Source organism: Pinus tabuliformis, chromosome 4_1 (genome assembly GCF_031772625.1).
Source record: "Pinus tabuliformis cultivar Carrire ecotype Pingquan chromosome 4_1, CPIR1, whole genome shotgun sequence".
Lineage (NCBI taxonomy): Eukaryota > Viridiplantae > Streptophyta > Pinopsida > Pinales > Pinaceae > Pinus > Pinus tabuliformis.
The window spans coordinates 217,083,962-217,095,807 of NC_142303.1; the positions used below are offsets into that span (position 1 = coordinate 217,083,962).

General features: G+C 36.9%; 1 protein-coding gene across 1 annotated transcript in view; it reads right to left on the reverse strand.

Moving 5' to 3' along the window:
* The window catches only part of LOC149175008 (zinc/iron-chelating domain protein), a 218,438-nt gene extending 208,714 nt beyond the window's left edge, over window positions 1–9,724 (reverse strand). The window contains exon 1 of the mRNA XM_089419485.1: window positions 9,309–9,724. Coding sequence (XP_089275611.1) covers window positions 9,309–9,587 — 279 coding nt within the window. The 5' untranslated portion in view covers window positions 9,588–9,724. The remainder of the gene's footprint in view (window positions 1–9,308) is intronic.
* Window positions 9,725–11,846: the final 2,122 nt, after the last annotated feature.

Consider the following 11,846-nt stretch of genomic DNA (forward strand, 5'->3'; position numbering starts at 1 on the left):
CTCCTACGTGAAACCCACCGATTCCACCTGCGTCCAGCCCATCCGCTGCCTCATTTTCCTGCACGCGTCCCTCATCCTTCTCCGCCATTCTCCTCTGCCTGCTGCCATTCTCCATCCCTCACGCTGCAGTCACTGCATCGAGCCATTCCAGAAATCGTATCTCATACGCTCGCCATCCATTGCTCAGTCTCTTCACGCTCTGCCAAACCTGCACACAGTGTAAAACCTGTAAGAACCTGCAAAGAATCTTCAAACGCCCCCACGCAGTCACCTTAACTCCCTCAGCTCTCCACGCTGCCATTCACCTGCACCGAAACTCCGCGGGCCTGCACCTGCTCAACGCAGAAATCGTTGAAGCTTCACGACGTGGGTAAGGATTAAGGGTTTTCTCGTGGGCGTCAGGTAATTTTTTTTTAGTTTCGATTCAAATGTTTGCATTAGATTTTAAAATTAAAAGTTTAGATTAGATCAATTTTTTTTAGTTTTGTTTAAATCTTTTAATTTTGAATTTTAAAATCATGCACTAAACAAAAAACAAAAAACAAAAAAAAACAAAGCTCACGCAAACGATTTCATAGTTAGCGTAAGTTAGGGTAGCATGTAATTTTATGTAGTTTCAGTTTTGATTTCATTTAAGTTTTTGGTTTAAATTTAGTTTAGCGTATATTCTTTTTTATATAAGGTATGTCAGTAAATATTCCATTTGTTATATAGTCTTTAGTTATAAAAGTTTAGTTTAGTTTTAGTTTGAAGCGTAAGTTCTGTTTTAGCTTTTAGACTTAGTTCATTTCATTTTTTTGTCTTATTTAAATTTTTTTTTAATAACAATAAAAAAAGGAAAATAATAATAAAAAATAAAAATTTAAAAGGTTTCTTTTAATTTAGTTTAGATTTTAATATTATTTAGATTTTTGATTTAAAAGTTTCATTTAGTTTTAAATCTTGTTTTATCTGAAAAATATAAAAAATATTTTGGGAAATTTTTTGCAAATTTCAGTCTTGGCTTAGGAATTTCTTATGTTTTATCTCTTCTGCTGAGGCTAAAATTTTGATGTGGGAATTAATGTTTAACATGATTTAATGTTTATCTGAAGATTAACTACATGAATGTGATCTCCGGTTATCATTTTACGTGATTATTTCAAGCATTTTTGGAATATCGTTACTGAGTTTTAATTGCTGGATCACTATTAAAGCATTTTGCGTGGTTGTTTAACGCACTTTATCTTTCGAAATTTTAATTGCTGCAGTATCATTAAGCCATTAAGCATTTTCTCGCATTTGATAAAAGTTAATATTTGTTTGGGTTGATTGATGGTAAACGATTGTTAATGAGTTCATATTTCTGCAGCATTCAACAAATAATCGTTTAATCATTTCGTAAGGCACTGGTCTATTAATTTAATAATATCAATTTAGTGCTTGTTTCCTCGTGTCTCCCAACCCAACTGGTCCCCAGTTGGTCATCCATTTTCCCATAGGGTCTACCCCCCTTAGCCGCGGGAGACAGGTTTAAACGGAGAGACCGGGAATCAGGGTGACAGCCCCTGGTCTGAGCGTTGTTGTGACAATCTGTGCGACAACATGGACCAAGGGATCTTCAAGGCCTTGGGTCTAGGGTTTGCTCTCTAAACGCTAAGTTTTCACTGTTTTACTATTGCTGTAAATTTTATCTTTTAATAGTGATATAAGTGCCCTAAAACTACTTCTAATTGGTCAAAATAACTCAAAAATTACAAAAATATTTTTCCTAAAATTTGGCCACTTGGGCATTGGTTATCTAGCCTAGATCTTATTTTTTGCTTGCTGGAATTTTACTGCATTACTGAATATGCAGTACTGACATTTTCTTAATCACCTACCTAAAAGGGCTCAAAAACTAAATTTTTCAGTTTTGGCAAAATTTTCCTAGTTTTGGGCTATTTGGCACTTGTTCTAGCATCACTAATTCACTAATTTTCTGTTTTATTTACTGTTGTAACAAGGTATATCAGATCTGATATAATTCTGAAATTTGCATCATAAGAGGTCTAAAAGTCTGACTTTTCTGTTTGGCAAGCAAATTTTAAGTTTTGGGGTATATTGTGGCACTAATAGCTCATTGTTGTCATAAGTCTCTCACTGCTGTCATATCATTCACTTGTTGCTTATTAAGAGGTCAATGGAACATAAATTGCATAAGTGTTTTCATAGTTGTACATTCTATTGTTTCTTGTTCCTAGCATTGATATTGTGGAAGTGGCTAACATTGTGTTTTCCTTGTGAGTTTATATGTTATAAAGTTCAATATTCACATCTAATAAGCTTACTCATTAAAAGCACTCTACATCATAACTTTCCTTGATATTAATTTTGAGCTCTTAACATCTAATTGGCATTGTGATATTGGCATAAGAACATCTTGAATAATCTTTATTGGCATCGTGTAATCATTGGCTAATTGACAATTGGATATTTTGGTTAAGCAACTCGTGGAGTCATTTATTATTAGAACTAAGTCGATTGGCACTTTTCTTGGTTGTGAGATTGCATATAACTCATTGATAAGTACTATTGTCATTAAAGATTCATCAAAATTTAAAGTACTTAAAACAATAAGATAATCTCAAACTAAGAGTTTCACTCATAATCATTGCATACACATCCTAAGGCTAGTAGCATTAATAACTTATCTCCAAGCATAAGCTTGGTTGAGAGACTTCTAGGACAACCCTTTTCCAATTAGCTTGGGGGATTCAACCCTTCTTAGTGGTTAACAGAGTGACCTTGCAGTCGTCAGAGCCACAGTCTCTGTAACACCAGAGGCACTGGGTGGTTGGAACACGAGGGGAGGTATCGTTAACCATTGCCTGCTTCTCGTTGGGTTCCATCTCACAAGCTACTATGAAGATTGTTTCTCAAAATTGTTACGGGAAAGGTAAAACTTAGATTAGGTATTTAATCTAAAATTAACCAACATCCTTGCATTACACCTAAATCTAAGGATTCACATAGCATATAAGATAGTTTATCATATTAAGCAGCGGGTTTTCATCCAGTTACTTGGTTTTAATTTGTAATAAGCAAGAATTGTGACTATTTAAGGCAGTGGTTTCATCTCTAAATTTAATTAAATCCTTAAGTTTTGTTAATTTTAACCGAGTAGCTAGGCCACTCATCTGTGTCTCCCAAGCAAGTTGGTTCCCAACTTGTTTTCTTCCACCTCATTTCCATAGGGACTACCCCCCATAGTCTGTTGTTGGGAGATAGCTAGAACGGAGTGGGTGGGGATCAAAGTGACAACCCTTGCCCTGAGTCGTTGTCACGGTGCCTGTACAATCCGAGCAACAACAGTGCCATAGGCACTGGGTAGATGCCACGATTATGATAGGTCAAGAGGGTTGACGTAGATGATTGTGATGTTGGTAATGTTGATATTGATTTGATAATGATGTTAATATAGTCTTTCCTTAGAAAACTTTTCAAATTAGTAGACATCTTGTTAGACATTATGAATACCTCCCTAGCTAAGAGAAAGTGTTGAAAAAAGTAGCTATGGTCGATCTTCATAATCTTTCATGTATTTATAATACTATGTAAAGACACGAAAAAAAAATAAAAAAATTAAACTTTCAATTAGAAGAAAGAAAATCAACAAAACCATAGCTCATACTCACGTAAATAACATATTTACCATAAGTAACTACCCACCACAATTTAAGCACATATTTACATAAAAGATGGGATAAGTAACAAGATGTAAATAAATATACTTACGAAGAGTTACTGTCCACCATTATTTATGCAATCTTCAACACTTTAACAAATATGAGTAAAAATGTAAATGTGCAGATTTACTAGAATTTAATTTACAAAGAGACGTGATTTAATTTAAGAGACATGTCTCTTAGGTATCTTAGGTATAAAATACACTTGAACTTTTTCATTTTACACATTCACTTATCACACACATATCTCTCTCTCTTACACACGTGATCTCACATATCCTAAGTTTTTCAACATTTGTGATCTTTACTTTCTTTTCATGGTTATTGGTTGAATTTTTGAAGTGTGATTGCTTGATGAAGATAAAAGAGCTATAATATATATTCACAAGTAATTACCATAGTTCAGAAATAAAGTACTTGTATCAATTGTAATGGAAAATCAACATTCAAGATACATAAACAAGTCACCTATAAAATATTTCACAATGAGGTAGTTGAGATACAAAATATAAACACAAGACAAAATACAAATATAATAAATATTTGGACCAAGTCTACTTGACTAATTCTCGTTACTTGAAAAAACCTAGTTTTGGCCAGTAAAAAAATTGTGGCATCAAATTACTAACAGCAACCAAACAATTCAAATTGTTTATTAATTCAAACTTCAACAAAGTAATTTCCTTGTAGTCAGCCCTAAGGGTTAGCTCAATTGGTCAAGTCCCCATCGTTAAAACACCTCTGCAATTGAGAGGCCACAGGTTCAATTCTCTCGACACTCTTGGGGTCAGGCTTTGTGGTTGAGCCGGCAAGAAGTGATCCTTTCGGGTAGACCTTCTGGTACAAATATTATGTGGGTGTATCGATCATCGATCTCCATAGACCATGAACCACATAGAACAAAAAAAATTAAAAAATTAAAATCCTTGTAGTCTAAATCTTCTATGTTTTAGTTTTTTTCCGAGTATTTTTCCCAGTAAATTTCGTCCAAAATTTGGTAGGTAGACCTTCTGATACAAACATTATGTGGGCATATCGATCACCAATCTCCACGGACCATGAACCACATAGAACAAAAAATAAATAAAAAATAAAAATCCTTGTAGTCTAAATCTTCTATGTTTTAGTTTTTTTCCAAGTATTTTTCCCAGTAAATTCCGTCCAAAATTTGGTAGGGATTTGTCGGAATCACAAGTTTGAGATATGAAATCTGCATAATCTAAGTGCTCCAAAAGTTCTTAATGGCATTGAATCAATTATGCATTATAAACAACAAAAAGCTACAATCTCACCAAAAATTGTATCATTAGATTCCATCCAAATCATGGTTTTAAAATTCGGCCGTTTCGAAACGGAAACGGCCGAGTTGATCCGTTTCATTGCCCTCAGGATTGACTCGGTTGAAGAAACGGCTCGTTTGGCCGAGTCAGCGATGACTCGGCCGAGTCATGGTTGACTCGGCCAACTCGGCCGTTTCCGTATTGACTCGGCCGAGTCACAAACAGCGGCCCATAACCCAAGTAAAACAGCGATTTAACATTATTTTAATGAATTTTTAAGGTGTTTTCTGATTGGTTTGGACTCCAAGGTGTTATATGAATTAGCTAAATGTTATTTGGGGTCCATTTCCCCCTCCCAAACCCTATTTAACACACTCAAATGCTCTCATTCTCTCACAGCAATCTCATGCATTTGAGTGAGAACTTCTTTGAGAGTTAGTGAGCAGTTCTTGAGCTTGTTTTTGGAGCAGCAGTGAGGAGTCTTGGGGGAGCATTGTAGCTGGAGTGAGGAGCTTCTTGGGCAGCCATTTGGAGCAGCATTGAGGAGCTGATTCTTGGAGCAAGCTTGAGGAGGCAGTTTGTGCCTGGAGGTATTTTTTTCACCTCTATAAATCTGTTTTTGCTTATTAAATTTTAGGTGCATATCTAGAAAGCCTAGAGAGTGGTTTTTGTCAAAGAAATGAACATTGAATTAATGTTTTTTTTTTTCATTTTCAAATTGTTTGCTTTCATTTCTTAGTCAAAAAATGGCACCTAGAGCGAGAGATCCTGCTTGGGCATATGTTGAAATGGTTGATAGTCAAATGCAATGCAAATTTTGCCATAGGAAAATTAAGGAAGGCCCTGGGGGCATTAATAGGCTAAAACAACACTTGGCAGGGATTAGAGGCCAAATTACCCCATGTATCTCACCAGAAATTGGGGAGATTAGGAAGTAATTGTTGGCCAGCTTTGAGAAATTTAAAGAAGATAAGGCTAGGCAAAGAGACATGCAGGCTGAAATTGGAAGGAAGAGGGAGATACAAAAAATGATGGCTACCAACCCCCATTATGATTTTGAGGGTTCTTCCTCTATCTCTCAAACTGATACATCCAACCCTTTTCGATATGTTCCTCCCTCTTTTGGTTCTGTTCAAGATAAGGGAAAGGGTAGAATGAAAAAGGGTGACGTGACTATCAAAAGTTATTTCACTCCCTCCTCTCCATCAGATGCACATGGTCCTGAAGTTAGTAAAAGTCAAATGCAGCCCACTTTAGATGACCATTGGAAGAAAGAATTGAGGGAGACTGCTTGTGAGTACATAGCTAGATGGTGGGATGATGCTGATATCCCCTTTAATGCTGCTCGTTCACCATATTATGACCCTATGTTTGATGCCATACATGCTGCTAGAAAAGGCTTCAAAGGCCCTACTATGCATGAGCTAAGGGGGTATCGTTTGCAGAAAGAAATTCAATCCATTAATGAGTATTTGAAAGAGTTCAAGGACTCATGGGCAAGAACAGGATGTACCATCATGTCAGATGGATGGACTGATCAAAGAAACCGTACCATCATAAACTTTCTTGTCTTCTGCCCATGGGGAACCATGTTTTTAAAATCAGTTGATGCATCTGATAAGGTAAAATATGGCCACTTGTTGTTTAACCTATTGGATCAGGTTGTTGAGGAGGTGGGGGTGGCTAATGTTGTTCAAATCATCACAGATAATGCCTCTAACTATGTTCTTGCTAGTAAATTGTTAGAGGAAACACACAAGACCATCTTTTGGACCCCATGTGCTGCACATTGCATAGACCTCATGCTTGAGGATATTGGAAAAATAGATTGGGTCAAAAACACTATAGATCATGCTAAAAGCATAGCAAAATTTATCTACAATCATACATTGATTTTGAGCCTCATGAGGAAACACACTGAGGGCAAGGATATTATTAGGCCTGCCATCACTAGATTTGCTACACATTTTTTGACATTGCAATCTATGCTTTCCCAACATAGAAACTTGCAAAAGATGTTTTCCAGTGATGAATGGAATCAAATCAATTGGTCTAACAAACCGGAAGGCAGAGAATTGAAAAGGAAAGTCTATGAAGAAAATTTTTGGAGAAAGGCAGCAGAGATTGTGAAGCTTGCTGAGCCACTAGTTAAGGTGTTGCGGTTGGTGGATGGGGAAAGGTTGGCTATGGGCTTCATTTATGAGGCTATGGATCAAGCAAAGGAGAAAATAAAGACGGTATACAAGGATAGAGTGGCAAAGTATGGGCCCATTTGGGCAATCATTGATGAAAGATGGAACAATCAACTCCATCGCCCTATACATGCAGCTGGGTATTTTTTGAACCCACGGTATCATTATAAAGCTAAGGAGTCAGGAGTTTTGAGGGGGGAGGTCAGAGATGGACTGATTGATTGCATTGATCGCATGATCCCATTGGAGTCTGATAGTTGGAGATACACCGACAGGTCACAACCTTCAGCAATGCATCAGGTACCTTTGGGAGAACCTAGAAAAGATTGTAAGAGAAGCAGATGAGCCAAGTAAACAAAAATTTCAATTTTCAAATTCTTAATAGTTTTACTTTTTTTTTAAGTTTGTTAAATCGTTTATAATTTGAAAGTTAGATATAATTTGTAATTTTGTTGAGCTAACTCATTACACTCCTATGTTTTTTGCAGCACAATGGTGGGAGGCCTTTGGTGGCCATTGTCCTGAATTGCAAAGGTTTGCAATTTGTATTTTGAGTCAAACTTGCAGTGCATCTGGGTGTGAGCGCAATTGGTCTGTCTTTGAGAGGATTCACACAAAGAAGAGAAACCGTTTGGATCAAAAACGGTTAAATGATCTAGTTTATGTCCAATACAACCTCCGGCTCAGACGAAACCATTTGCTGAACAAAAGACCTGATTCAGATCCCATTGTGTTGGAAGACATTGATCCAACATCAGATTGGGTAGTGGAGAGTCGTCCAGTAGAGTTTGATCCTGATGGGGATCTTGATTTAGATTTAGATATCGAGACATCAGTTGAACTTGAACATGTTGTTCAGTTGAATGCAGATCCCAATCCACCAGCCTCAGTCTCACAGCCAGCAAGGACTCCAGTTGTAGGTGCTTCCTCTGCTCAGCCACGACAGAAGTGCAACTGCATATCTACTCTATCTCAGATTGCATCTGCTGCAGTTGCACCGCTTGCTAGTGGTACCACTTCTACAGTTGCAGTTGGAGATGATGATGATGAGGAGGAGCCATGGGGCCCCCTGTCTGACTCTGATGATGATCCAAAGATTGATCGACATGATCTTGGCTCCTCTAGCAGTAGCTACTAGCCAGTAGTACTAGTACTGGAGTCTGGTCACAGTTTACTTTTGTTGTAGAGGCCATTTCTAGCCTCCTTGGTTATGTGTTTTTTGTTTTGAGTCTTTGATCATGTATGACAGTTGACTATGTATTGCCATTGGGTACCATTTTGATATGATGGATTGGTTCATGAGCCTACTTTGATCATATGTTGTCTTCCATCTATATTATAATGCTGTGTGTTTGGAAACATGAATGGAAATCTTTAAAATTATGTTTAAAATCTTTAAAATTATGTTTTTATAAATAAATTAATTAATTATTTATATATATATATATATAATATATATATATATATATCTATATTTAATGTATTTTTTACAACGACCGAGTCATTGAAATCAAGCCGGCCAAGTCATTACCGTTTCGGAGTTGGAGTCGGAGTCGATTCTCGGCCGAGTCGGAGTCGGAGTCTTAAAACTATGATCCAAATAAACTAAAATATAGAATAGTTAGACTGCACTATTTCTTTGACCCCATCAACCATTACTAGTCACATCAACAAATCTTATTTACATGTCAAAAGCAATGAGAGGAGAGTACTCTTACAACAATTTTTGTTTCACACCCTTTAGTTTTTCCTCTTTTTCCTCTTTTTAAAGATGGCTTTCAGGTAGAAGTCCCAATGTTGATTAATACCATCTTTCTTCGCTCCTTTACTAACATCCCCGCCAGTTCAGTGTCAGACCTGGGCTTTCTTAGGCTTGTAATCGTTGTCTATGCGATGTCCATGCTAATTACAAGTCTGGCTAATACAGTAACATGTCCCAGTGTTAAGGATTATTTTGTGGTGGGTAAGTGGGCTGTAACCAGCCCTCTTCCCACGAGACCACACACTTCAATTGTGGACTACTGGAAAGACTGAAAAGGTCAAGTTTGCAAAGTCCAGGTAGATATTTATAGACTGAAGAGTTTTGTTTATAACAAGCAAAATTGTCACCTACTGTAAAGCAAACTTACCGCTATGTCGTCAGGATCATCGAAAATGTCTTCTGGGGGTGCAAACGAGGGCCCTTTGGCCAATTTACAGCAGGCTCCACAACCGCTAACGCACGCCCATGTGACCTCCTCTTGTTTCGCTTCAAACCCTTTTCCATTCTTCAGCTTTGTGTTGTGCTGCTGCTTCTTCGTTTTCGCCATTGCCAGTACAGTAATCCCGCTTCCATGTGACTTTGGTCTAGTGATAACAGTGGTGTTCATAAAATTCGTAGTATAACGGGCTTGCATAGCGATAGCCATATCGTAGGACTAATATCGGTAATTTACCTTCTTTGTTGCAAGACCCGTCATAGTTTAGTTTAGTGGTACCAGCAGTGAGTATTTTTTGTTTGAAGAATTATCAGTGATCAGTGATTAACAGGAAAATCTTGGGTTATCGCAATGTTATATATATATATATATATCAGTGATCGGTGAGTAACCAGGATAATCTTTACGGTGAAGTGATCAACATGTTATTTAGACAGGGGTTGTTTTAGTGTAATTTTTTGGATTTTCTGCTGCTCGAATCTGGTGGAAAATTTTGAAGTGAAATCTTGATTTGTGTTATTTAAACTGGTTTTTTTACTGTATATATGGATTCAGCCCGGTGAAAAACCCTAGGGCACTTCGATTGTGTAGAGTTACCCATCAAACTCGTGATTTCAATAAATTATTGTGAATTTTAGAGAAATTAAACCAGAAAAGCTTTCAAAAAATCGCACTAAAAGAACTCATTTACAAGGAAACCAATCTTATAAAAGAGAATCATATACTTTTTATGTTACTATAAAATATAGAGATATTGATGTAATTTTGGTTAATCAAATACATAAATGATTTATCTATGCTTTTAGTGTATTGTCTCTATTGATTTATAATATAATCATTAATTGTTTTCCATTTTTTTTATTGTCTTTTTCTTCTCATTAAGTTTAAAATCGAAAGATTGTTAAAATTGTGATGGTGAATTAAAAAAAAAAAAAATTAACATAGAGAAAGATTCATATATTTTATATAAGTAATATATATGTTTTAGTGCATTATATTGAAGTTTATCGTGTTCCTTGAGAGAATTGAACTGAGAATCTCAATCATTTCTTTCGACCACCCAAGATAAACCCAATTGATTCAATCTTCATTTAGTGTTCTATTAGTTTTTATTAATCATTTTTTTCAGTATTTATTAATGGTATTTACTATGCACTATTATGTAAAGTTATTAATTAGTTCACATTGATGCTTTGAGTTAAGGATCAATACTCTAATCCCTAATGGTGGTGGTGGAACAAGGTGATGATGGGTTTTAAGGGGGCCTCGCCACCCATGCCAACCCAGTTAACTCTCTAGAGATGGGAGGTAGGTTATAAGTCATGGCAGTGAGCTTGGTTTCGTGTTTAGCAAGTCTTAGCATGGGCATTTGGGAGGAAGGTTCGGCTAATGGTTCGATCATGTAGGTTGGCACACTATTAGTGCCAACCCAAGCTTGAAATTATGTAATAGAACGAGTGAGCATAGTAGTAGGTTGTAAGGGAGAAGGCGAGGCTAATGAATGACTCTAGCATGTGCGTATCTAGACCCTGGGTAAGGTGGACTCTAACCAGACCAATCTCTATTGGTCGGAGGTCTCACTACGGAGTTGGTGGTCTTGCCGGGGGTTGGTAAGTTAAAATTGTGGGGTTCCCTATATATTTGCATCCTAGTAAGGCTTTTAAGTTTGGAATCCCTAATTGTATGTGTTTTCCATAAATGTTGGTATGAACTAGTTTTCTTGGGTTCTATGGGACTTTCTCTAAAGCTATTGATTAAGACAGGGGCTAGAATTGGGAAGCCTCTAATGGCCAAGAGAGGGAAGCCAACACTTTGTCTAGTGGTTGGTGCATCAAGAAACCCCCCATGGTTAATTGTTTTATTGTTAAGTATTGATGGCCCATATGGCTCCTTTGGGGTTACTGGCGACTGGTCTGAGGCCTTTGAGTGCACTAGTGATATTTGGCTGAAATTGAGTTTTTGTAGCATCGAAGGTGTTCTAGTCTCGAAACTTTGTGGAGAGGCTAAAACATGGGAGTCCTCCATAACCCATAAATTGTTTTTGGAAATTCCACCTAGAAGTCTCTCAATTAGATTATTAGCCTATTTTTAAATATTTCCTAAGTCTAAACTTGTGAAAAGGGGTTAATTAATCGGTATTAATTGAGAAAGGTGTGAATCATCTAAAAACTCACACAGATCGATCTAGAAATAATCTCATCCATCAATTATGTTTTAATCTTGGTCTTTGGAGTCACAACTTGAGATTATAGGAGGAGGTCGATGGGTAGATGGAGAACACATGCTTCAGATCAATTTCCTTTGGCAGTTCGATCCTCTAGAAAGCAACAGTAGTTGACGGAAGAGTTCAAGCCAGAGAAGGGAAGTAGAGACAGAGAGGGGAAAGGACAGTGATCCCACAAAAGATTTTCCAATTTCGAAGAGTAAATTGCAAAGAGGCAGAGATAGCCATAGAGAGGTTGTGCAAAA